A 26,773-nucleotide genomic window follows, 5' to 3' on the forward strand; every position below is an offset into this window, starting at 1 on the left:
GGTTTGGCAGGTTTAAGCAAACTTGATAGACCTTGAGTATTGGAATCCTAGCTTTACCATTTTCTTAGGCAAACTTTCTAACTTCTAACCTTTCTCTGCTCTTCTCCCTGTGCTACAAAGGGGAATAATAGCACTTGTTCATTTGATATTAGGAGAATAAAATGACAACATATGAAGTGTGTGGGACAGTACCTTGTGCAGAATGAGCATATACTAGTCACAGGACCCACGAGGTGGTTCAGATAAAAAAAAGCACTTCTCACCAAGCATAAGAACTTGAGTTAGTTCCCTATGGCCACAGAATAGAAAAAAACAACTCCTGATAGTTGTCCTCTGACCACCTCCCCTGACTACCACCCCACCACCCCCCACCTTCCCAATTCCCAGTAGCCTTGCAACATACAAGGCCTGGGACGAATTAGTTGTGGAGGCTCTAAGTCTTAGAGTCTAAGACTGACTGGCTGTTTCCCAGGACTGCATACACACACACACACACACACACACACACACTCTAAATGTAATTTTAAAAATAATAGGAATACCCTGTCATTCAGTCATTATTTCATGAGTATTTACTAAATATTGTTTTGTGGATGAGCAATGTCATAGGCACAGGATACAGATGTGAGTAAAAGTGGGCAAAATGTAAAGGAATTCACACCCATATTTGTTTGTGCCTGAGACTACATCTCAAGTAGTCCAGGCTGGCCTCAGATAGCTGAAGATGAGTATGAAATTCTAATGTTCAAGCTTCCACCTTCTAAGTGCTGAAATTAAAGGGTATGTCTCCATACCAAGATTTTTGTAGTGCTGGGGATGGAACCCAGGGTCTAGATCCATACTAGGCAAGCATTTCACCAACTGATGTCTGGGGTGCCCAAAAATAAACAGTAAAGTATAATTCTAGCATGATGCCACTGTTGGGTGGGTTTTATATAAAGACGGCCTTGAGGTCAGAGGCCTGAGGTTTCGCCCTTGCCTGCTGGCTAGCAGTGTATGTGTGTCTGTGTGCCTACCTCAGCGTGACCCCAGTGCCAGTCTCTTGTGTACACATGTTGCCTGCTCGAGCTCAGCTTTCAGGATTAGGTTGCTTTTCTGTTGCTATGAAGAAGCCATGCAAAAGCAAAGCAATGTAGAGAAGGAAGACTTCACTAGGGCTTACAGTTTCAGAGAGTGAGTCCATGATCAGCCAGGCAGGGAGCATGGCAGCAGCCATGGGGCTGGAGCGGAAGCTGAGAGATGACACAGAAGAGGCAGAGGGGAGAGAGACACAGAGAGAACTGGGAAGAATGTGGGATCCAGACATACACCTCCTCCAAGGCCACACCTAGTTTTTTCTGTTTTCTTTTTTCCAAGACAGGGTTTCTCTTTATAACCTCAGCTGTCCTGGTGGAAATTGCCCCGTAACCAGGTTAGCTCTGAAAACCTCCAACTTCTCCCTCTGGAGTGCTGAGGTTAAAGGCATGCACCATCAATCCTGACCAGGCCACACCTCTAAATCCTTCACACGTGTGATTATGTTGTGAATTATACACACAGTTTTAAAAGTCCAGCATCTTTAATAATAGAGGAAATGCAAATCAAAACAGAGGGAGATGCCACACTCACTAGAATGGCTATACCAAGACCAAACCACACACACACTCACACACACACACACACACCCCACACACCACACAGGGGAAATATCCAGTACTGTGAGCCCCTCCCTATTAGCCCAGCTTAGTTGATTTTGTAGGCTGTTTTCTTATGGTACCCTTGACCCTTTGGCTCCTACAATTCTTCCACCCTCTCTTTTGTAGGATTCCTTGAGCATCTCCTAATGTTTGGCTGTAGGTCTCTGCAAAATCTGCTCCTATCAGTTGCTGGATGAATCCTCTCAGATGACGATTATGCTTAGCTCCTGTCTACAAGTATAGTAGAATATCATTAGGAATCATTTCATTGACATTTTTTTTTCTTCCAGTTATGTTTGGTTCTGCCCTAGGTCTCTGGCTTTCCAGCATCTGGTTCCAAGCCTCTGGGCTTCCTCTCATGGCATGGGTCTCAAGTTGGACCAGGAATTGGTTGGTCACCTCCAAGAGTTCTGTGCCACCTCCCCCTGCACACATTGCTGGCGGGACTGTTGGGGGTTGGTCCCATGCTGCTACGTATTCAAATGCTAAATCTTGGCCCTGGGTGGCAGTCTGATGAGCACGTTCTCACACACAGCAAATAATGTTGTATGGTCACCAACCTTGTGTGTGTGTGTGTGTGTGTGTTTCCATTACCATGCTAGGGTCCCAGGTAGGGGCCATGAGAGGAAGAAGGAAGGAGAGAGAAGAAGAAAGAAGACAGAGCAGGAGGTCTCCATTAGACCAGATGGACCAGGAGCGCGTGGCTTAGCGAAGTGTCCCCTGAGACAGACTGATGGAGCAAAAATAACACCAGGGAGACTCAAACAGCAAGTGCTTGGTGAGCGCATCTGGGAAATAGCCAGTCTAGTGAAGAAAAATAGTTTAGGGATAGTCACCCGATAATTGTGCTAAAGCTGATTGAATAAATCGATAAGACTCTGTCTTGATTACTGGGGGATTGGCTGGGGCATATTAAGAACTAATAGAGTTCATTAATAGCATGTGCAACAACACAGGACAAATTGTAGGTTGAAGGTTTTGTGGCTGGATTGGTATCCCATTCCTTCTACCTGAGGTCTTGCCTGGTTACAGAGGATGGCCGGTTCAGGCTCCGTATCTCCAATTACTAGGACTCTTCACTAGGGTCACCCTCATAGATTTCTGGGAGTTTCCATTACACTAGGTTTCTACTTCACCCCCGAAATGCCCCCCATTCCAGTTCTCTCTCCCAGTACTCTCTCCCTCCATCCTGCCCCCACCTGATCCCTCTTGTTCCCATCCCTACCTGCTCCCAGTCCATCCTCGAAATCTCTTCTTCCCAGAGTGAGCCATGCGTCTCCCCTTGAGCCCTCCTTGTTACTTGGCCTCTCTGAGTCTGTGGACTATAGCATGATTGTCTTTACAGCTAATATCCACTTATGAGTACATATCATGTTTATCTTTCTGGGTCACTTCACTCAGGATGACTTTTTCTAGTTCCATCTATTTGCCTGAAAAATTTCACGATCTTATTTTTTAACAGCTGAATAAAACTCCATTGTGTAAGTGTACATTTTCTTATCCATCCATTCTTTAGTTGAGGGACATCAAGGTTGTTTCCAGTTTCTGGTTATTATGAATAAAGCTGCTGTGATCATAATTGAGCAAGTGTCCTTGTGGTAGGATGGGACATCCTTTGGGTATATTCCCAGAAGTGGTATAGCTGGGTATGGAGGTTCCAATTTTCTGAGAAACCACCATATTGATCTCCAACGTAGCTATACAACTATACAAATTTGCATTCTCACCAACAATGGAGGAGTGCTCCCCTTGCTCCACATCCTTGCCAGCATGAGCTGTCACTTGTGTTTTGATCTTAGCAATTCTGACAGGTGTTAAGATGGAATCTCAGAGTGGTTTTGATTTGCATTTCCCTGATGGATAAGGACGATGAAGTTTTAAGTGTTTCTCAGCCATTTGAGATTCCTCTTGAGAAGTCTCTGTTTAGCTCTGTACTCCATTTTTTTTTCTTTTGTTTGGTTTTTTCGAGACAGGGTTTCTCTGTATAGCCCTGGCTGTCCTGGAATTCACTCTATAGACCAAGCTGGCCTCGAACTCAGAAATCCTCCTGCCTCTGCCTCTCAAGTGCTGGGATTAAAGGCATGCGCCACCACGCCCGGCTTTGTACCCCTATTTTTATTTGGGTTATTTGGCTTATTGATGTCTAGCTTCTTGAGTTTTTTTTTTTTTTTTTAATATATTACGGATATTAGCCTTCTATCAGATATTGAGTTGGTAGAAATCTTTTCCTATTCTGTAGGCTGCCAGATGACAATATCATTTGCCTTACAAAAGCTTTTCAGTTTCATGAGCTCCTGTTTATTGTCGATTTTAGTGCCTGAACTCTTGGTGTTCTGCTCAGGAAGTTGTTTGCTGTGACATGCGCTCAGCGCTACTACCCACTTTGTCTTCTATGAATATCACTGGGTCAATCTAACCAAGCAAGTCGAAGACTTATATGATAAAAACTTTAAGACATTGAAGAAAGAAATCAGATCCCCATCAAAATTCCAACACAATTCTTTATAGACCTTGAAAGAACAATACTAAATTTCATATGAAAAAAACCAAGAAACCCAGGATAGCTAAAACAACAGTGATAGAATTCCTGGAGGTATCACTATCCTTATTTCAAGCCCTACTACAGAGTTATAGTAATAAAACCCACACAGTATTGGCATAAAAACAGACATGTTGATCAATGGAATTGAAGACCCAGGTATAAATCTACATACCTGTGGACATTTGATTTTTGATAAGGAAGCCAGAAATATACAATGGGATTATTGTAAAGCAAGATCTCATGTAGGCCAGGCTGTCCTTGATCTCACGTAGGCCAGGCTGCCTTGGCTTTCTATGTAGCTAAGGACCATGAACCCTGGGTCCTCCTGACTCCACCCCCCCACCCTGGGATTGCAGGCTTATATTAGCATATGCTGCTTTTGAATTGTTTCCAGGGATAAAACTGAGAGCCCGGGGCTGGTGAGATGGCTCAGTGGGTAAAAGCACCCGACTACTCTTCCGAAGGTCCGGAGTTCAAATCCCAGCAACCATATGGTGGCTCACAACCATCCGTAACAAGATCTGACTCCCTCTTCTGGAGTGTCTGAAGATAGCTACAGTGTACTTACATATAATAAATAAATAAATCTTTAAAAAAAAAACAAAAAACAAAAAACTGAGAGCCCAGGACATCCTGGGCAGGTAGTCTACCACTGAACTATAGCCCTAGTCCTCAGGGTCTCACTGTATATCCCAGGTCAGACGTGAACTCGTATTCTCCAGTCTGCTGAGTGCTGGAATTACTGGTGTGTGCCGCACCTTGTCTGAAATACTTTATACATTCATAAATACATATATTCCACAGTGGGCTTATGTAAACTTTCAGTTTCAGAGACTGCACAAAAAGGAAACTGTTAAAATAAGCATTTATTAGAAGGGCAGAGGGTGGGAGAAAACTCCGAGGCCAGCTCAGGAGTGGGAAACATCAAGGGCTCCTTGCTGTAGTGGGGCAGGAGTCTCACAGGGAAGGCCTGTGGTAGAGCTCGCAGATGTGTGATCTGCTCATGTGCCTGCAGGTCAGTGTCATGTCAAGGGAGGTGACAGAGGAAGTCATGCAGAGGCAGGGCCAGGACCCCCGACAGGGAGATTCCCAAGGTGTCAGAGATACAGGCAGCTTCCATGGCAAACTCTCGATGCTTGTCGCTGGTCTGGGAGAGCAAAGAACAAGGGTTAGGCTTCCATCCACAAGGCTCCTAAGGCCACCCGCAGCCCTTGTCCAACTGGCACAGACCTCCAGAGCAATGTTGTGGAAGGTATTCACGTAAGCGGCCCCACCCAGGAGCCCTTCATACAGAATGATGATGAAGATGAGGTAGATGCTGGGCAGGAAGCTCAAGCATACATCTGCCAGCAGGAGAGCCAGGTTGAGACACTGTGGGCAGAGGGAAGGGAGGCTTGAGACCGGGCAAGAGGATGGCAGGGAGGCAGCAGGTCTCGGAGCTGCCAGGTTATAGGAGATGCTGCTGAAGCAGAGGGCTGTGTAGGATCCCAGTGCCCAGCTGGGCCTGTGGGACCCCGATATCTTGGTGGACCTTCAATGGCCCCATCCTCATCCTCACATGCCTTGTTGGTTCATCCCCTTCCTTTGTCCCTGTCACTATTAGCCTGGAATGTTCCTCAACTTCCCATCACTGGTGATCTCTCAGTCCGACCAGGGTCATTCCCACTGTGGTCATCAGCCACCTCCTCTCCTTCTTGTCTTTTTGTTTCTTTTTTTTAACGGCATGAATCCTAACATCTAGATAACACTACCACATGCATTGTGCATGCGCGCGTGCACACACACACACACACACACACACACACTGCAGATCTAACACAGGAGCTTGTGATTCATATGCAAATGCTGTACCAGAGTCCTATCTTCAGCACCCAAGGACCCCCTGAATAGCACATGTTCTCCCCTAATTACTGCACTGAGATCAATGGGTCACTTGACAATATCTGGAGACCTACCTGGCTGTCTTACCAGCTAGGGACACTGCTAAACTCCCACAGTGCATAAGACAGCAAATAACACATCAGAATGATCTAGCTGCAAATGTCCAGAGTACAAAACTTTGGACTGGAAAGATGGCTTAGTAGTTAACGGCACTCGCTGTTCTTCCACAGCACCCACAGGGCGGTCCACAGTTATCTGTAGTTCCTGTTCCAGGGGATCTGACACTCTTTCTGGCCTCCATGAGCACCAGGCGCACAGGTGGTTCACATATATACACGTAGACAAAGGTTTGTGTATATATAAATTAAACAATGGTCAAGGTTTATGTGGGCTTCAGATGTAGGTTCAAGGCCAGCTTTGAAGACTTTGCCTCCAAATAAAAAGTTTGGGCTGTGGTGGCGCATGCCTTTAATCCCAGCACTTGGGAGGCAGAGGCAGGAGGTGGATTTCTGAGTTTGAGGCCAGCCTGGTCCACAGAGTGAGTTCCAGGACAGCCAGGGCTACACAGAGAAACCCCGTCTCAAAAAAACCAAAAAACAAAAAAAACAAAAAAAAAAAAACCAAAAAACAAAAACAAAAAACCCAAAAAACAAAAAAAAAAAGTTTGGGCTGACAAGATGGCTCAGCCACAGGCACTTGCCTGTATGACCTGAGTTGATCACAAGAACCCACATGTGGAAGAGAACCAATCCTGCACGCTGTGCTCTGACCTCCATATACACGACTTGGCAAGTGTCTCCCTCCCATCAATAAATAAATATAAATCTAATTACGTTTATTTAAATTGTAAAAAATAAATAAATAGGGCTAGAGAGATGGCTCAGTGGTTAAGAGCACTGACTGCTCTTCCAGAGGTCCTGAGTTTGATTTCCAGCAACCACATAGTGGCTCACAACCATCTGTGATGGGATCTGATGCTCTCTTCTGGTGTGTCTGAAGACAGCTACAGTTTGTTTATATATAAACAAACAAATCTTTAAAATAAATAAGTAAGTAAATGAAAGCGAGCTTGAAGCTTATGAAGTTCAGTAACAAACAGCACAGACCCAGCATGATCAAGGCCCTAGGTTCAGTCAGAATGACTGCGAGAACAAGGCACAAAGGCCAGGCACAACGCCACAGGCCTTCAATGCCAGTATTCATGAAGCAGATCTGTGAGCTCCAGGCCAGCCTGGTCTACATATCGGACTCCAGGCCACCCAGGGCTACACAGTGAGATCCTGTCTTAAAAAAAACAAAGAAAAAAAAAAAGCAGACAAGAACAAAACCAAAATAAATCAAAACAATGACTTGTTCTTCCTTTTTTTTCTCAACATTGCTATACAAACACTGAGAAATAGGTGTTACCCACGGCTATTAAATATTTTAATTTTTGCTGTACTAGGGGTGGGACCCACAGCCTCAGACAGGCTAGGCCAACACTCTGCCACTGAGGTACACAGTCCTGCTCCACCACATCTGACTTCTTGATAGGAAAATGGAGGCTCATTAAAGGTTCAGCGAGCTGCTCTGAGTCACACAGCTCTTGAGAACAGAAACTGGTATTCACCCACAAGTAGGACTGGCTCCTCCTGATGCCACCACACATTTTATATGGAGCCCGGCTGGCCTTTAGTGCCGTACTTAGGAATGCTGGAGTACACTAAATGGGAGGCCCAGGTGGGTGTGAACAAACAGAGTAGGGGCTCAGTACCTGGAGCAGGGCTAGGACCCAGGTGAACCGTATTCGGCAACATTGGAGAGAAGAGCGGGAGGCAAACACACCGGCCTGGTATAGCATCTGGTACCTAAGGTGGGGGCAGGGAAGAGGATGAGGCTCTCAGCGCACCTTTGGGGTCAACCTCAGGACCCCAACATCAGGGATCCTCCCAGCCCACTGCCCTCCTGCCAACTTCTCTCACCATCGGTACTGTTGAGCATGGTTTAGAGAAGTGTTCCGGAAAAACAGGAGCTCAAACTGCAGCAAAGACCAGACAGATGGAGATGGGGGAACCTCAGCCCTCTCTCTCCTCCCACATCCCTCCCCAGTGCCCCTCACTCACAAGTCCCTGGTTGATAAAGTATTCTGCAAAGTAGACCAGCACCAGAGGGATGATGTATCGCAAGAGACCCTGGAAGAGTCAGGAGAGGTAAGTGGAAGGCAGGAGGCAGAGGGTCCTCACGGGGCACCCACAGCCACCGTCCAAACCTTGAACACTGTCCACCGTTCCTGGAGGGAGAGGTCCCAGCTGGCACCTACAGAGCAGGGGGAAGGGGAGGAGGTTGCTCGCTGAACACTTAGCTAGGTGCCAGCATGAAGCAAGCAACCAGCCAGCACAGCAGTATGTGGATTTAAATGTCACTTAGTGGACACTTAGTAGTCGCTAAAATGGTAAACTTCGTGCTGTGTACATATGTATATACACACACAAATACATATATAACGGATTTTTAAAAAAAGAGCAAGACTGTAGATCAGGGTACAGCTCATATCTGCGGACTCCATCCCGGACTAGACATTCCATGTCTAGAATAACCAGGCTCCTTTTCTCCCATAAGGCCTCACCCTGAGCTGTTTCCTGTGCCTGGAACATGTTCACCGAGGCATATGCAAAGCTAATACCTTGACAGCCAAGTTTCAGCCCAGAGATGTCTTGGGCTGCCGAGATGCTTGGTGGATGAGGGCGCTTGCTGCCGAGTCTGAATGAGCAGAGCTCAGTCCTCAAAATGCCTGACCTTACCCTCGTGCGCATGCTATTGCCCAGGCAGCTCCACTCTCAAAAATAAAAGGTTTGTTGTTGGGGGTTCTCTCGGGGGCTCAAGAAATGGCTCAGTGGTTAAGAGTAATGGCTGCTCTTCTAGCGGACCTCAATTCCCAGCACCCATATGGCAGCTCACAACTGTCTGTAACTCCAGTTCCAGGGGATCCAACACCCTCACATAGACATGCACACAGGCAAAACACCAATGCACATAAAATAAAAATAGACAAATTGCTGGGCAGTGGTGGGGCACGCCTTTAATCCACACTTGGGAGGCAGAGGCAGGCGGATCTCTGAAAGTTTGAGGGCAGCCTGGATTACATACAGAGTAAATTCCAGGACAGCCAGGGCTACACAGAGAAACCCTGCCTCGAAAAGCAAGCAAGCAAACAAACAAACAAATAATTACAAAAGTAAATAATAAGTAGAGCCTTTCTCGGAGCTGGAGGGGTGGCTTGGGGTTAAGTGGCAGCACACACCCTGAATCCCAGTGCGTGGAAAGCAGAGGCAGGAGAATTTTTGAGTTCTGGTCTATAGGGTGAGTTCCAGGACAGACAGCGCTACACAGAGAAGCCATGCCTCAAAAAAACAAAACAAACAGCCGGGCGTGGTGGCACACGCCTTTAATCTCAGCACTCGGGAGGCAGAGGCAGGCAGATTTCAAAATAAGTTCCAGGACAGCTATAGAGCTATACAGAGAAACCCTGTCTCGAAAACAAAACAAACAAACAAAAAAACAAACAAAACCCCAAAACAAACAAACAATTAAAAAAAAAAAAAGCACTGGTTGCTCAACCAAAAGGGTCAGAATTTGAATTCTGGCAACATTGGCCAGCTCCCAACTGCCTGTAACTGCAACTCCAAGGCATCTGATGCCCTCTGCTGGTCATCCGTGGTATAAGTTCACAAACACACATAAATAGAAAAATAAATCCTAGCCAGGTGTATGGTGGCATATTCGTTTACTCCTAGCACTTGAGAGGTGGATTTGTGAGATTGAGGCCATTTGAGAGTACACAGTGATTTCTAGGCCACCTAGTGCTATACAGAGAGACTCTGTTTAAAAACCAATAAGCAAAAACTTGAAGAAAAAAACAAAACAAAACCACAACAACAAAACCCCCCACTTGGAACCTGCTGTAGAGCAGCGCCCTTGACCATCCCCACCCCATTTCCTTAACTGTTACTTTCTGGGTCTGTGCAGGGTCTTACTATGTAGCCCACTGGCCTTGGAATCATAGAGATCTGCTTGTGGCTGCCTCCCAAGTGTTGGGATTCAAGGTGTGCACCACTCCTCTGGGCCCCATCACGGTTTATGTCCTGTGACAATGCTCTCATTCCTTCATCTCGAGCACCACCGTTCCCGGCAACTGGAATGTCTGGCATGCAGTCAGTAGTTCATAAGTATACATGACTGCTTTGACCCAAATCTGTACACCCAGCAGCCTGTTTCCCTCAACTGTGTCCACTGCTGAGACCAAAACCCCAAGGGGGAAAGTGGCTCTGGGATGGGAGGGCCTTTGCATCCTACCTGGCTTTGACTCTGGAGTCTCGGCGCCTATGAGAGGCTGCCGGGCAGCAGTCTCTGCCTCGTCTTCCCCTCCAGGGTCTAGGGGTTCAGGAGATGTGAGCAATAAGAAATAGCTGGGATGGAATGGAGAAGCGCGTCAGGAAGCTCTTGTCGGGAAAGGCCCCAGAGGTCCTGCAGGCCCTGCTCCTCCAGGCCCTTCACACTTGCATGGGGGCTCCCAGCCTCTATGGTACCTTGTCCTTGAAAAGCTTGTTTCTACCCAGGACCTCATTTGACTCAGTCACAGCACCTGCTCTGTTCTCCACTGGCTTAAACCCATGTCTGAGCAGTATTTCTGGTGGACACTCCACAATAGCCCTAAGCTATAACATGATGCCCCCAGAGTGCTGGGATGAAAGGCATGTACCACTACACCTGACTTAATAATGTTTTCTAGAATACACAAATACGCACAGAACACATAAACCGAGGCACACTCAGTCCCAGCCCCAGTCCCAGGAGCCGACCTGTGCGGATGAGACAGAACCAGCCCGAGACAGAGACAACTGAGGGTCAGGAATGAAGTTGTCCAGAGTCACACAGCTGAGGGGTGTCAAGAGTCCACAATCCACACCCCTTCACAACAAGGCTGAAGAGATCTGAAGACTGGATTAGGATCAAGTTCCTCCTCCTGTCTTTTATCCTTTGGGCCTAAGGACACTCACCTGCCTAGCAACAGAACAGGGATCCCCAACATAGAAAGCAGGTTGTGCTGTGGGGAGAGGCCAGCCTGGGTGAGTCCCAGGTAAGACAGCGATCCAAGAAGCCCTGCACCCCCGGTACCTGAAGACCACCATGAGATCACGGCACTGAAAAGAAGACAGGAGCACTGAGGAAGATGGAAGCCAGCAGGGGGCACACCTCTCCCAGTCCTCCCGGCCCAGGCCGCTTACCTGGGGTAGAAAGCCGTCAGTGAGAGGAAGGTGACCTCCCCTAGCCCTGAGGAGATGCTGGCCAAAACCACTCCTGGGAGGACAAACAGCATACGGTGACCTTTAACTGAAAGCCAGTCCCCACTGGTTTGTTTATAGCCTCATCTCCATCGGCTCAGCAGCGCTAAGAATAGATCTGTCACTGAACAGACAGGCTAGGGTCTCATCTGAAAATCCACACCCTCCTCCACATGTCCTCTCCGAGACTGTACCCCTATCCTCATTCAGTTAATAACTCCCAATTATTCAGCCCCGCTCATCCCCACCTATACTCAGTCTCCCCGTTCCTTCCTAGTGACACCCTCCAATTGTTCCTAGAGCTCACTTCTGGTTAGGGAAGCTCTAGAAGTTTTGTCTTTGAGACAAAGTCTCGGGGATGTAGTCCGGGCTGGCCTGGAACTTGCTATATAGATCAGCCTGGACTGGCCCTCTCCTTGTTTTGTTTTTTGAGATAGGGTTTTGCTGTGTAGCTTAGTTTGAATTCACTATGTGGCCCCGACTAACCTCAAATTCACAATCTCCCCCACACACGGAGAGCTGAGGAGACTATAGCACATCACTCTGCCGAGGCTCCCCTAAGCCCATCAACCTCTCCCAGCCTCGTACTCACCACACAGGCTTAACCCCACTGACTGAGAGAAGGCGACCAGAACAAAGCTCCCAGCAGAACAAACTCCACTCACAAGCACCCGGGGGCTGAGAAGAGATGAGGAGGAACTCAGAAGGCCGCCTCCATGGAGACTCTCCAGACTCCCGCCTCCTCCCGCCTGCCACCGCGACCCAGACCTGTAAGGCAGCAAGTGAAGGCCAAGAGGCGCCAGGAGTTTGATGACAAGGGTGGGAAGGATGTCTGCTAGGAGCACCGCCTGAGGCAGGAGAACACAGTGAGAGCCTAGACCCTCCTGGAGACAACCTGCCCATCCCAGCCGGGGAGCCAGCCAGTGAGACCTGCTGCAAGTTAGGCTCTGGAGTTAGAGCTCCATTCATTCCCAGCTCCGATGGCTGTCAGGACTATTTACATGCTCTGAGCTTCAGCTTCCTCATTCAAAGAGGGAAGCATACAGTGTCTCATTCACAAAGCTGGGGGGATGGGGGGGTACCCGAGCTAATAATTACCATTCACAGAATGCACTGATCACTGCAATCCCAACAGGAGGCAGGGGAGGGGAGAATGAGATTGCAAAGGCATGGATCATGGGGTCCCCAGATGGACACTCACAGCTGTGGAGATGGAGTTGCAGTCAAATCGAGATGAGCTGTTGTGGGGTGTGGGTGTTGGGCCTGGTTCCACCTACGGGAGAGAAGAGAGTCTTTCCTACCACGAGGCAGGAGGCTAACCAAGGCCCAGGCCCAGTTCTGCCCTAACTTCACAAATGGCTGTGGGTAGGCATGGCTTCTTGGGGCCTTAGTTTTCTATGTCCACAATGAAGAGAGTGTTTATAAGCACCTCAAACTAATAGCCCAGAGGCCAAAGACAGCCCCCCAAGATCTATGCACCATGTTTAAGAGCATTCATATAGAAATCTGGGTTTCTGGAAAATCTCAGCTTGGGTCCAATTCCCTAGTGAACCTGCAAAGTGGAGGCTGTGCCTCTTAGGGCCTGCATGCTCTAGCTCACTGACACAAAAGCTCTCCACCAGGGTGAGGTTACCTGCCAGGAGCATTTGTAACATCTGGAGACATTCTTGGCTGTCACTTTTGGTTGACAAGAGGCATGGGATGCTACTAAACATCTACAACATGCAGGATAGACTCGCAACAGTCACCTGACCTCAAATGTCAACAGGGCACAGTGACAAAACACACCACAAAATTAGGTCCTTTTTTTTTTTTTTTTTTTTTTTTGCTTTTTGAGACAGGGTTTCTCTGTGTAGCCCTGGCTGTCCTGGAACTCACTTTGTAGACCAGGCTGGCCTCGAACTCAGAAATCCGCCTGCCTCTGCCTCCCAAATGATGGGATTAAAGGCGTGCGCCACCACCGCCGGCCCTACAAAATTAGGTCTTACCCAGCCATTTATATGAGTTCACCAACCTGGTACCCATTGCCCTCTTTAAGATCCCTCCTGCCATGAGGTTGTGGGAGACTAAGAACTTTAGCTCCCCGATCCCACCCAGAGCTACTCTATGAGGTTTTCAGGGGCCCTCTGGCCCTGAGTGGGCCCCCAGTATTCCCATGGGGACTGACCTATGGTGGTGGTGTCATATGAGGGGCTCACTTACATGGCTCTGGTTTCCAGACGTCTGCTCCTGCTTGAGGATGTCATGGGCAGCGCTCAGCATCACCACATATGAGAAATTGTTGCAAAGACCCAAGATCCTAGAATGAGGACACATCTTCACTGTCTGGCTTTCTGTCCATCTACAGTCCTTAAAGGTCTCTCCCTTACCTGCATTCTTCAAACACTTTTTTTTTTCCTTCTCCACTATCAAAACAGGCCTTGAGATCAGACCATGGCCAAGTGCCAAGACCTCTCCCTAAGCACTATTTCTTCTACGCTTACACTAAGATTCTGATCCCTGGGCATTTCTCATCAACCGAAACACTGTGGTACAATAGAAATATCTAGTGTATTCCTGTGCAAAATGGAGACAAGTTTTCATCTGCTGACCTCAAGGGAATCAAAATAATAGCAGGGCATATTGTTCTTATTTTCATCTCCCAGAGCTGTGCTCAGCGCTTGGCAAAAGCAAATTGGCTGGGGACAGAGTTCAGACTTGTGCAGCAGTGCATGAGCCTGGGAAGGACCTGCTTTTAATACCCTGCACTGCAAACAGAAACAATGGGTGAGCTGGGCATGGTGCTACAGTAGCAGCACATGAAAGGCAAAAGAAGGATTAGAAATTTCAAAGTAAGCCCCTACTGCTTGTAGAGTTGAAGACCTTTACAAAAAAAAAGAAGAGGAGGAGGAGGAAGAAAGGAAGGAAGGAAGGAAGGAAGGAAGAAAAAAAAGAAAGAAAGAAAGAAAGGGAGGAAGGAAGAAAGAAAGGAAAAAACTCAAAGTTGCTGCAATCCAGTTGGTTGGAGGAAAACATTTAATAAATAACGCTACAGATACTAAGATCTGATCAATAGGTGAAGGTGGGAATTTATTTTTTATTTTTTATTTTTTTGGTTTTTCGAGACAGAGTTTCTCTGTGTAGCCCTGGCTGTCCTGGAACTCACTCTGTAGACCAGGCTGGCTTCGAACTCAGAAGAAGGTGGGAATTTAATGGAACTTGGAAAGTTCACAGTTGATTAAGTATCTGTGTATTCAACTGCCTTTCACAACTTGGCTCTCATCATCTTTGCTCCAATCGCACTTTACTTTTGCACAACTCTCAGACCACTTACCAGAAACCCACTGCATTCTTCCAAAGGACACTCCGACTATCCAAGCGAGGGGCCTGGGGCTCTGAGTCGGTCTCCTCCCCTGGGAGGTAGAGAAGGCATGACCCACCACTCACTCGGGTACACGAAGGCCCCGCCTATCCCGTATCGAGTTGAGGGGGCAGGGCCAGTATCCCAACTCCTCGGGAGAGCCGCGGGCAGAGGTGGTCATTCCCAAGGTAACCGACGAGAGCACTCACTCTCAGAATCCTCAAGGCGCCTCCACGAGCCCGCAGAACTTCCCATAACATTGAGTTCGGGTCCCCCAAAGGGCCCAAAGTCAGCGTGTGTTCCGAGCTAGCTTCAAGAAAACAGATTAAAGTCTGGGACAGGTGGGTGCGAAGGATCAACGCCCCATGGTCAGTCCCAGTTCCGCTGTCTGCTATACACGACTGTCCGTCGAAGGACCCCCAGATTTCCAGCTCATGTTCACCCACGCCCCACCCGTCTGACCCCGCCCCCTGCCCCTCTAAAGCAAAGCCCCCGCCCCCAGGCCTGTACCTTTAAGAGCAGCTGAACTCCCTGCAAGGTAGACTAGCCGGCTGTAGGTCACGTGACAGTACCCGTAAGCCTTCCATCACGTGCTTGAGGGTTGCTTCTTACTTCCGGGTCCTTTTTTCTCTTTTTCGCCTTTGGGCTTCTCAGACTTCGGGGAATAAAAGGAGAGTTCGAGAGAACCCTGGAAGCACTGATTTTGAACTGGAGCCGAAGGGAGCCACAAGTAGAGCCATGGAAAGTGGCGCTCTAGACGCCGAGCAAATCTGCCAGTACTAGTCATGGCGCGGGAGGCTTCAGTTTCTTTCCTGCTGCTCTTACTTGCCTGAATCAATTATGGCTACTTTGCTGCGGCTGTCCCACTACCCCACCCAACGTTCCAAGGACCAGTTCTGCTTGAGAGCAAAGGCGACCAGCCTCAAGTCTTATCTGTTGTCCTTACAGACCTATTGTAAAGATCTATAATAAGCATCTAGGAAGTAGCTGAGAATAGATCGATTAAAGATAAGCGCCCACACAACTGGGTTCTATGAATTATTTATGGCAATAGTCAATGTTACGATTAAATCCCCTTTGCCATACTATCCTAGAACAACAAATACCACGAAAGTTGTCCAACCCCTAGTTTTACATGAGAAAACCAAGGTCCCTCCGCCCCGCAGTGCAACGGAGGCTAGACTTTTAGCTGACTTCAGAGACTCAGAAGTAAGAAATAGAGCAAAGGTGCTAAGTTCACTGAGCAAGCGCTATGGGTGTTTTTCCTGGTCTGTGATGTCAGCCATTTGTCCTTATTGGAAGTTAGGAGAATGAGCCTGAGAGGACATTTGGAACCTTTCACCTCACATAGTCCCAAATAAGGAGTCCTTCCCTTACCTTCCACTCGATGGCAGGGCAGCAGCTTGACCATTCTTCATCAAGCCTAGTCCTCTGCTATGGCTTCCAGCAGCCTCTGCCCACTTCTACCAGGTCTTTTCAACCACCTGTCATTAAGATTGCCATTTGAAATATGCCCTCCTGTGGTGTTCTTCTTAGATCACTCAACCAGGGAGCAAAAGGATCCTACCACCCATGCGGGGCTCTAGAAATTCTGCAGCCTCTGTCTTTTAGGAACTCACAGTAAGCTGTGAGGACACATGACCACAGTACAAGAATAACCATAGGTGAGGATGTGGGCATTGAGCGCCAATCCAGACCTTTCACCCCAAGAAAAATCTTAATGGCATTGAAAATGGGAACCCAGAACTTCCACTGGCCTTATCCTCGCTTCTACTGCTTCTCCCCAGATAAACCAGGAACCACAAACCCTAGCTTCCTCTCACTGAAGGCTGTGGCTTGGAGGAGGCGGAAATGGCTGAGGTGCGAATACAAGACCTGAGTCACTCAGGCAGCACTTGCCGCCTGCCCCCTCCCCCATACCCAATTCTGAGGTCTCCTGTTTCCACTTTTTTTCCCCTTTTTTTCCCTTTTCTGGCCCGATCCTCTGCCCTTTAGTTCCAGATGTGCACCCGAGTCTGAGTCACCTGGACCGGTTAAGCCATCCCCCTGCCTGTCATGAAGTCATCCATGAGCGGGGGGAGGTGCACAGGGCCTGGGGTGGAGATTCATCAGGGAGAGTCAGGGGAAGAGGAAGTGTCTTGGGTGCTGGGGAGGACTTCGTGGGTGGGGACGGATGGTCATTGTGCGCTTTCTGGACACACAGAGACCTGCAGGATGGATTTTCTCCGGCTTCGTCTCCCTGGGCTGCATCAGGCTTTGAGGGGAGCACTGGTGAGAGGGGCAGAGAGATACCAGAAACTTCCACCCATTCCTTGTAGTCTCACCTTTCCTCCTCCCTTACAGCCTCTCCTCAAGCCCGAGCGTGCTCCCTTTCCTACAGGCAGCCAGATTTCTAACCCAGTCCTTCCTGGGTTTCAATCTCCTGCCTCCACAATCGTACCCACTTACTCAAGCTAGGCCTTGTCGGGGTCCCTTAGCAGACGTCCAGATCCCTGATATCTTACCTGGGCTTTGTTGACAGAGTGGGTAGACCTCCCCTGAGTGCCTTCACTCTTCTTTCTTCTCTTCTAGGATTCCTTCAGTGCGTTTGTTTCCTACCTCATAGGAGACACAGTCCCCACAGTAGAGAGGCAGACACAGGCAGCTGAGGAACTGGGGGAGGTGACTGAGGGGAAGGTTGTAGGAGAGGAAGCCCGGGAGGTACTGGAGGGACTTAGAAGTGGCCAGAGCGAAGGGGTAGGAGCACCTGAAGAGACTATAAGATGCCAAGAAGGAAGTTTAGCTGGTGAACAGACCTGGGGGTGGAGAGCAGATAGCTCCGCAAGGCCCCAAGCAGAAAGACAGGACACTGGGTCCTGGAAGGCAGCTGAGGATGCCAGGGGCCAGGAGCCAAGTGTCCCACTGAAGCCTGAGGCAGAACCTGGGACTCAAAGAGTCAGGAGCAGTAATACAACCCAGGAGATCTGGGAAAATGGTGAGGAGGAAGCAAGCAGTGGGGAGCGGCTGAGACCCTGTGAACAGAAAGAAGAAAAGGAGGAGGTGGTCAGAGCAGCAGAGCCAGTGATGGCCAGGGGGGTGGAGTCACAGCCAACCTGGCACAGCGAGCCTGGGGGGAATGCTGGCACTGAGGGGCAGAATGTGACAGAGGACAGCAAAGAGATAGACTGGGTGGCCAAAGACATGGTTGCAGAAGTCGAGTGGCTTAGTGCCAAAGGGGCTGACAAGGAAGAGGAGAGGATGGTCCCAATGAGGGATGACCAAAGTGCAAGGGCACAGGGGACACAATGCCCCGGGGCCGAGTCTGAGGACCAGGCCATGTTGAGTAGAGAGGCCTGGACAGTACCAGACATGGAGGGGGATGATAGCCTAGGAATTCAGGAAGCAGAATACAGGTCAGACCCAGGAGACAACATCCCAGAAGCTACTGGGAGAGTCTGGGTCCTAGAAGAGGCTGACAAGGGAGACCAGCAGGATGAGGTCGACGAGAAGGGAGAGGCTGAAGTTAGGTTTCCGATCCAGACCGTGGAGGCTGAGAGAACCGGAGAGATGACTGAAGACCAGATAGCTGAAAAGGGGGCTATGGGAGACCAGGAGACAGGGGACAGCTTTGAAGATGAGGAGAGGCAAGACTTAGCCATCAGGGATAATGGAGTGAGTCTGGAAGAGGGGGTACAGGCAGAAGAATCCTCCAGGGAGAAAAGGAACTCCTGGCCCACAGAGCCTATGCTAGTCCTAGACACAGAGGCTAAAGATGAACCTGACTGGGAAGACCCTCCAGAAGTCAGCACTGAGGAGTTGTTTATGGGAGAGAGGAGTGAGGCAGCCCAGATGACACCAGAGGTATTGAGAGTAAAGGTGGCTGAAGGACAGGACCCCGAGCAGGTGAGAGGTCTCCAGGCTTTAACTAAACAACTTGAGGAAGGACAGAAGGGTCAGGAAGAGACTAGTGGAGCTCCAGATCTGAGCCCAGAGTGGGTGCTAAGCTTGAAGGAATATCCTGGGCCTGTGGGGTCTGCAGGTCCTGAGCTAGAAGCCTGGGGAAACTGGAGTAGGGGTGTGGACCGTAGAAATAGCCAGGAGGTAAAAGCAGATGCTGAGGCAGGCAAGGAGCAGACTGCAGCCGAGCAGGCAGTGGAGATCCAGGCTGAAGGAGGCCAGGAGGCCCAACAGCCAGAGGTCTTCGGGTCAGGAGGAGAGGAGGAGCTGACTGCCACAGCACTTAACCCAGAGCTGGAGGGAAGCCAAGGAACAGAGGCGGGGACAGAACAGTCAGTGGAGGAATCCAAGTCCACAGAAAACGAGGCTGCTGAGGAGGAGGCTGTCGTGCCTTGGGAGGCAGATGGAACTTGCAGAAAGAGGAGGCTGGAGGAGGTGACTCTGAGCCTGCAAGACAGTGAGGACACACAGACCAGTTATTTGGCTGATGAGATTATTGTGGGTATCAGGGCCGTGGATACCGAGGACGGGCCAAAATGGGAAGCTGGGTTGGCTCCAGAAACAGAGCTTGGGAAAGCCTGGTATTTCGAGGGCAGAGGGGAGGCTGGGAGAGGCACCGAGCTGGAGGAGGCTACGGAGAAGCAAAGTGGAAAGGAAGTTGGCTTGGAGGGCTCAGCAGAGGAGACGGTGTCTGGCTATGACATCCAAGAAATTGATGGGACTGAAGAGGGGGAGCAGGCAGAGATGGAGACATCTGTAATGGCAGAAGACATAAGGGGGGCGGATGATGTGACTTTAGGCTCCCAGGCAGAGAGTGCAGAGGGGTCCGTAACCCCCATGGAGACTGAGGGGCTCCTAAAAGATCAGATGCTGTTGGATGAAGAGGCTGGGGGAGGGCAGTCGCGAGAGCGGAAGGTCCACAACTCAGAGGGCGAGATCCAAACGCTACAGGAGGAGGAGGATGCCACATGCGAAGCACAGAGCACAGAGATCCAGGAGACCTATCCTGGTCTGGATGACTCTTCAGGCCAGCAGGGGCAGCAGACACACCAAATCCCCACAGTAACTGTGCCTGGGCCCTCGGAATCGGCTGAGGCTACAGCAGGTGCCCCAGGGGATGTTCACAGCAACTGGAATGAGGTGAGGGCTTCAGCAGGGCCCCAAGAGGGACAAGCAGAATCTGGAAGTCAGTTCTCTACAGTCCTCTATGTCCCTTATCCTGCAGGCCCTGCTCCCTGGGTCCCTCCTGGATGTCTCTGTCCCTCGGAGTCGTGTGCTCCTCTCTCGAAGTTCCTCACGGCGGCGCTCGAGGCCCTCTTTCCATCGAATCTCTGTTCCTGAGCCACAGTGTGACCCTCCCAGCCCCCAACCACAGGAGGAGCAACCGGTCCCTGAGCAGTCCTCTCTTCAGCTAGTGGAAACTCCAGAGCTAAGTGCCACAAAGCCCGAGGGGACTCCAGTGCCAGCCAGAAGAAAAGTGCTGGGCCGTGGGTAGGCACAGGGGCACTACGCTTGGGATGGTGAGGAGGCCGCGGGAAGCTGGGGTCCAGCTCCCAGAGCTCCCATGGGTCTGTTCCTTCTACAGGTTTGGCTTCGCTCATCCTGGCATGATGCAGGAGCTGCAAGCCCGATTGAGCCAGCCAAAGCCACAGTGACACGGCCTAGAGCCCTAGTGAAAGAGGCCTCCCAAAGGAGGGTCCGAAGGCTCTTCTGGATCCTGGTTACTCTTGAGTCCCTCAGCCACTGGAATACATCTTTTTCACCCTCTGGGCCTCAGCAAAACTGGATATTTATGAAGACCTTGAATCTAAGGAGTCTGATTAAGCCAGTGAGGGATCCGCTCCACTGGCATCGATCATGGATTCCTTTCCTGGTCCTCTTTCTCATCTGTCTCAGCTACTCGGAAGGCTATAAGGAAGACTGGGCTGGGGAGACTACTTTCCCCTAAATTTCCCCAGTATGATCACCCGCCGCCCAATTACACATCATGATGAAGCCCCACAGAGAGCCGTGTAAGATAGTCCACCTCTGGGGTGGAAGCCAGCCCAAAGGGAAGAGGTTCAAGGGGTCGAGCGAGGGACACCACTTGGAGTCCACGGCCACAGATCAGTTACTTTGAGTTTACAAAATGACGGCTCGGTATCACAGCTCTGAAGGTTACTGTGCTAAACCTCCATGCCAGAGTTGGGGAACGTTGCCCAGGAACTCCAAGCATATAGGAGTAGAGAGGGGTTCTGGGTGGCTGGAAGTTTCTCCCTCCCCCAACTCCTTCCCAAACCGTCCTGTTCTTTGGGTGTCAGACCTTCCTGTGAAAAGACATGGACACACAAGCTAGGCTGGATGGCTTTATTAGGCCCCCAGCATGGTGGCCTAACTCAAGAGTGAAACAATAAATAAACCATTTCCTAAAAATAAATAAATATCCAAGAAATAAATATCTGGTAAGGACTGGAGGGCTTTTAAATTATTGGATCAGGGCTGGAAGCTAGTGAAGCCCTGCCTGGTCTAAGGCAAACGAGCTAGAGACTGTCCTGCGGTTGGCCAGACTCCAGCCTTAGAGTCTTAATGGGTGAGGGAAGGGAGCTGAAAGGTCACTCCACAGGACTTGAAGCTAAGTGTTAGGAATCCCAGGCTGAGCCTGGGCGTCTGGGCAGAGACAGCAGCAGCAGGTCCCGAACAGCCCGAGATAGGACAAGCTCCAGGGAGCGCAGGACCTGGTAGGTAGAGAGCAGCTGGGGCCAGGACACTAGGGATGACACCTGGTTGGGGCCACCCAGAGCCCCTAGGGGTAGCTCCTTCTCTTCCTCCTCCTCCTCTTCCTCCTCCTCCTCCGAACAGTTGAATCCTGCAGACAGCACCTATGAGGAAAGACACATGGGTCACACAGTGCCACATCAAGAACCGGAGAGAGTCTCCATTCCTTCTGCTGCCCGTCACCTCCAGTGACATCAGTAACCACGGGCCCTGGTTGCTCTGGTAGCCTCTCCCTCAGACTTACAGGGTCAAAGTCTTTATCTAATCTAGTCATGTCTTTATTTAAATCTTGCACTTTTTCTTTTCCCTTTAACATTTTATTTATTTATTTATTTACTTAATTTTCTGTGTATGGATGTGTACCACACATGTGCAGTGCTTAAGGAGGTGAGATGAGGCATCAGGTCCCCTGGAACTGGAGGTAAGGATGGTTATGAGTCACTATGTGGGTGCTGGGACCCAGACCCCAGTCTTTTGTAAGACAAACCGTGTTCTTGACTGCTGAGCTATCTGTCATATATATGTACATATATATGATTGATTTATTTTTATTTTGTATATATGAGCCCTTTGCCTGCATATGTGTATGTGCACTGCCTGCATGACTGGTGTTCTTTGAGGCCAGAGAAAGTGCTGGGTGTTAGCATTTATCTTCTGCAAGGCCAGCAAGTGCTCTTAACTGCTTAACTGCTCTTGCCATCTCTCCAGCTCTATGTTTCTTTTCTTTTCTTTTCTTTTCTTTTCTTTTCTTTTCTTTTCTTTTCTTTTCTTTTCTTTTCTTTTCTTTTCTTTTCTTTTCTTTTCTTTTCTTTTCTTTCTTTCTTTCTTTCTTTTCTTTTCTTTTCTTTTCTTTTTTTTTCTTTTGGTTTTTCGAGACAGGGTTTCTCTGTGTAGCCCTGGCTGTCCTGGAACTCACTCTGTAGACCAGGCTGGCCTCGAACTCAGAAATTTGCCTGCTTCTGCCCCCCCCCACCAAGTGCTGGGATTAAAGGCGTGCGCCACCACTGCCCGGCAGCTCTCTGTTTCTTATGTTTGTTTATCTTACAGAATCTTCCTGTATAGTCACAGCATGGCCTTGAAATCACAATTTTCCTGCCCAGCGTTTGAGACGACAGGAATGCATCATCACACTTGGTGTACTAGATTAAAAAAAAACTTTTAAATTTATTTTATGTTTATGAGTGTTTTGCTTGCATGTATGTGCACCACTTACCAAGTGCCAAGGAGCCGAGAAAAGGCATCAAATCTCCTAGAACTAGAGTTACAGATGGTTGTGAGATGGTTGAGATGCTGGGGGTTGGACCCAAGTCCTCTAGAAGAGCAGCCAGTGCTGTAAGCTATGGGGCTTTCTTTCCAGCCCCCTTACCTTTTATCTATCTATCTATCTATCTTAAAAAATGGTCATGGTAGAGCAAGATGCTCCAAACTGGGTGAGACTTCTTTGCTCTGGGGATCACTGGTCAGGAAATTCTCTGCTGTTAAGGATTTTTTAGGATCAGAGGGGGTGACACAGGTAGTTCCTGTTTTGCATTTTCAATTTTCTTTTTACTAAGGTAAAATTTCTATTGCCCTTTGACCCGCCTCGGAGAATCCAAGTGAAGTCGGAACAGGAGGGAGAAGGGACGGATTCTGGGCCCAATGACGATGACAACAGGGGCTGCCCTGGTCTCCCACGGCTCTTCTTTCACTGGAGTCCAGTCCTCAAGAGCAGGCAGAGGCTTTTGGGCAGAGCCAGACTCTAGGGCCACTACTCACTCACAGACGCTGAAGTGTCTCACTAGGCTTCTTCAACCTGATTCCGGGAGGTGTTTCAAAAGAGAGCCAGTGAGCCCATTTTGCTTGTAGATCCCTGGGGTCAAGGGTACAGTGCACACTCTACCTGAAATCGGAGGTGCCTGTGCAGGTCCCGGAGATCCAGCCTCATGGCCCACAGCTGCTCCCTCTCTGAGCTGGTCCAGGTCCCCTGGGTCCCCAGCCCTCCCAGCATGGCAGGGAAGGGCTGAAGTGTGGTAGCGAGGAAGCAGAGTCTCTCGGAGTCCTATTAAAGAGAATATCAAGAGACAGCTGTAAAACACCAAATCGAGTGCCATCTTTATGTGGCTCTCTTTTTTTATTCTAGTTTCCATTTCATTCACAAGCTTACACCTTAAATTTTTTATTATCTCATGCATGGCAGCACACACATCTAATCCCAGCACTCAGCAGGCAGATATAGGAGGACCTCTGAGTTGGAGGCCAGCCTGGTCTACTTAGTGAGTTCCAGGACAGCCAGGGCAAATAGTGATGCTTGTCTCAAAGAGCCAAAACAACAACAAAAAGTATTCTATCACATCTATTTATAACATGTGCATGTATGTACCTGTGCACATGCACATCAGAGGACAACTTACTGAAACTGGTTCTCTCCTACCATGTGGGTTCCAGGGATTGAACTCAGGTTGTTAGCTTTGTCAGCAAGAGCCTTTCTCTACCAAGCCACAGCACTGGGCTCCTTGGATTCTATCATTCTTGCCTTCTTCTAGCATTGTGAGGTCAGTCCCATCTCCTTAGCCCATACTCATCTCCTCAACCCACTCCCTCCACCCACAGCTTCATTCTGTCCCTTCCGTTGCCATCCATACAACCTGTCAGTCACATCCTGTGCTGGCATCTCCACCAGCTTTCCCACCTCATTCCCATTCATGCACTGGATCCCATAACAGATGGTTGTGAGCCACCATGTGGTTGCTGGGGATTGAACTCAGGACCTCTGGCAGAGTGGTCAGTGCCATCTCTCCAGCCCTCATTCTTTTTCTTTTTTGTTTTTTTGAGACAGGGTTTCTTTGTATAGCCCTGGCTGTCCTGGAACTCACTCTGTACACCAGACTGGCCTCGAACTCAGAAATCCACCTGCCTCTGCCTCCCGAGTGCTGGGATTAAAGGCGTGCGCCACCACCGCCCGGCTTCCAGCCCTCGTTCTTTTTCTCAACCCAAATCCACCTCCCTCCACAGGCTCAAATTCAGCATGCTCACTGAACTTTCTTCTTTCATTTCCAACCCAATTTTCGCCCATATCCACAACTGTCTTCTCTCTGACTTACCTCCACTCCTGTCACAGTCACCAACCCATCTTTTTCCCATATCTACCTCCATTCCCAGTCCCACCTCTTCCCCCCACCCAGTGTCATGCACACCATCTTGCGGTTTCCACTTTCAAATCCCAACATGCTCCCTCTCCTTCTTTGTTCCTCTACCTTTCTCAAATCCTAGTCTCTGCCTCCCAAGTATTGGCTTTACAGATGTGTACCACTACCCTCAGCTTCCAGATTCACCGTTATATACAGAGATATATTAGCCATACAAACTTGCAGATCCACATCTGCTCAAACACTTGTCTATGTGCCATGCTTTACTGCCAGTCTCCCCATGCCCTTCCCCTTCACTTACAGAGAGGTGACGCCATGCCTGGAAAGTCAGGGAAACATTGGGAAGATGGTATCCCAGGGGCAGAAGGTCCAGGTTCACTCCTGGCAAGCGAGATTCAGCCTGAGGGGTAAATTCTGTTAACGAGGGCCAGTGGGACTTGGGGGCGTCCTCACCTCCAGACCCAATTGCACTAAGTAGACTCACAAAGCTGTGGACATAGCCCTGAACCTCAGAGAGCAGCTTCCTGGCAAGGTACAGGCTGACTGTGAATTCCCTGCGCAACTCTTGAAGGCTCAGGGGGTCTGTTGGGAACCCCAAGGAACCAGCTTGTACCAGAAGCAAGGGTAGCAGCAACAGGCTGAGCCCTGGAAAAAGGAAGAAAGGGGACAAGATGAAGGCCAGAGAACCCTGGAGAAGGAAGAAACCAGTCTATACAAGCACTCAGTCTCTTCGACTGGCATCTTCAAGCTACCCCCTTAGAACCATCATTTGGACCACAGAGACTAACCCCATGGCACTCTGCACACTGTTGCAAGAATACCAAAGGCAGGATCATTTAGTTGTTGTTGTTGTTTTGTTTTGTTTCGAAACAGGGTTTCTCTGTNTAGCCCTGGCTGTCCTGGAACTCACTCTGTAGACCAGGTTGGCCTTGAACTCAGAAATCTGCCTGCCTCTGCCTCCCAAGTGCTGGAATTCAAGGCGTGCACTACCACCTCCGAGCCCCAAAGGCAGGATCTCAATACACACACTTCAACTAGTTTCCTTGGTCTATTGCCTTTTCCAGTGCCCAGCCTACATAACTGCATGTGTGTGCCCTAGCCCTTGAGCCTGGGTAAAGTGACTAGCCACGGTCAGTCAGTGAGAGGTCAGGGAGGCAGGGTTGGACTCCACATCCACCCAAACACAGCCCAGTACTCTCTCCCTAGGGAACTCAGAGGAAGAGCCCACCTGCCCCAGAAGCAGTGACACGGTGACACTGTGTTCTGCCAAGGATTCTTTGGGTTCACCCAGACAGCTCTGAGGCTTTGAACAGACCTCGGGCCCTAGGGAAGACCTGGCAAAGCCAGCACTTCAATTCTAGGGACTCCTATGGAAGACACACCACTGTGCACTGTAGCCTCCCCGGGTAAATCAGCAGTATGGTCCAGGAAGGGACATGTGTGGGGATGGCACTGATGGAGGGGGAGGCTACTTTCTTCGTCCTGCCTTGAGCTTTGTGTCCCAGGCTCCCAATTGTGGAGTGAGAGTCAGGCTTATCTGACTTCAAGCCCTGCATTTTGCTGTGAAGTGGGGGCTCTGGGAAGAAGGCAATCTTCAGTGGTTTCTCTCTCAAGCGGGAGTTACACAATTCTCCCCGAAACCCAAACCAAAACCATCCCCAACTCTCTCCCCACCCTTGCTCCTTTCCAGGTCCCTTCTATCCATTCATAATCGATAAGCCTTCCTAAAGTGCCCTCAGCAGAAGTTACTGGAATCTTTGGTGGGTGGGGGCATCTATTTTCCCATGGACTTTCAGAAGTGGGCAGTGATTGAGATCTCTGGCATTCAGGTTTCTTGGCTTGAGAGCCATTCTGACTCCCTTGTATCCTGGAGACAAAATAGAATTCTTCCTAGCTCTAGAATGGGGGGAAGACATGAACCCTTAGGCCTTGGTAAATATTACAGCCAGACTAAGGTGTGCCAGCTCATACCCACTTACCACCTCTCTAAGTTCTGGATACCCCCAAACCCCTTTGTAGAGAATCCTGCCCTCATCCTCCAGCCCTTGAGCCTACCCAACCTACCACTTGCCCCTCTTCCTACAACTCTGTTCCTAGTCCTTCAGCTCCCAGTTGCAGACTGGGCAACCTTCTAAGTTCCAGACCTTGGGTAAGTTAGAGACCTTTACCTAGAGGGGTTGTCCCCTTGGTCCCAGTCA

The 26,773-nt window shown here is 49.4% G+C and overlaps 3 protein-coding genes across 4 annotated transcripts in view; 1 reads left to right on the forward strand and 2 right to left on the reverse strand.

The window, feature by feature from the left end:
• Positions 1-5,066: 5,066 nt before the first annotated feature.
• Cln3 (CLN3 lysosomal/endosomal transmembrane protein, battenin) lies at positions 5,067-16,396 on the reverse strand. Of its 2 annotated transcripts, none has more exons than XM_021203629.2 (17): positions 16,138-16,396; positions 15,271-15,415; positions 14,970-15,066; positions 14,734-14,812; positions 13,623-13,719; positions 12,622-12,693; positions 12,189-12,268; positions 12,013-12,098; positions 11,364-11,436; positions 11,136-11,279; positions 10,432-10,544; positions 8,348-8,394; positions 8,202-8,270; positions 8,061-8,116; positions 7,853-7,946; positions 5,449-5,589; positions 5,067-5,365 (listed from the first exon to the last, which is right to left on the reverse strand). In XM_021203629.2, exons 3-17 carry the CDS (start codon positions 15,013-15,015, stop codon positions 5,246-5,248), a joined length of 1,317 nt encoding a protein of 438 aa, XP_021059288.1. In that variant the 5' UTR covers positions 15,016-15,066; positions 15,271-15,415; positions 16,138-16,396; the 3' UTR covers positions 5,067-5,245. The 2 variants fall into 2 exon arrangements, with proteins under 2 accessions (XP_021059288.1, XP_029388580.1); XM_029532720.1 differs by having other exon boundaries at positions 5,077-5,365; positions 14,970-15,070.
• Positions 16,397-16,959: 563 nt separating this feature from the next.
• Apobr (apolipoprotein B receptor) lies at positions 16,960-21,147 on the forward strand. Its single transcript, XM_021190483.2, has 4 exons — positions 16,960-17,031; positions 17,332-19,836; positions 19,922-20,187; positions 20,282-21,147. Exons 1-4 carry the CDS (start codon positions 16,975-16,977, stop codon positions 20,349-20,351), a joined length of 2,898 nt encoding a protein of 965 aa, XP_021046142.1. The 5' UTR covers positions 16,960-16,974; the 3' UTR covers positions 20,352-21,147.
• The window catches only part of Il27 (interleukin 27), a 6,227-nt gene continuing 484 nt past the window's right edge, over positions 21,031-26,773 (reverse strand). The window contains exons 2-5 of the mRNA XM_021220315.2: positions 25,060-25,220; positions 24,877-24,975; positions 23,330-23,488; positions 21,031-21,554 (exon numbers count right to left, since the gene is read on the reverse strand). Coding sequence (XP_021075974.1) covers positions 21,315-21,554; positions 23,330-23,488; positions 24,877-24,975; positions 25,060-25,220 — 659 coding nt within the window. The 3' untranslated portion in view covers positions 21,031-21,314. The remainder of the gene's footprint in view (positions 21,555-23,329; positions 23,489-24,876; positions 24,976-25,059; positions 25,221-26,773) is intronic.

The sequence above is a fragment of the Mus pahari genome, chromosome 1, assembly GCF_900095145.1.
Source record: "Mus pahari chromosome 1, PAHARI_EIJ_v1.1, whole genome shotgun sequence".
Taxonomy (NCBI): Eukaryota; Metazoa; Chordata; class Mammalia; order Rodentia; family Muridae; genus Mus; species Mus pahari.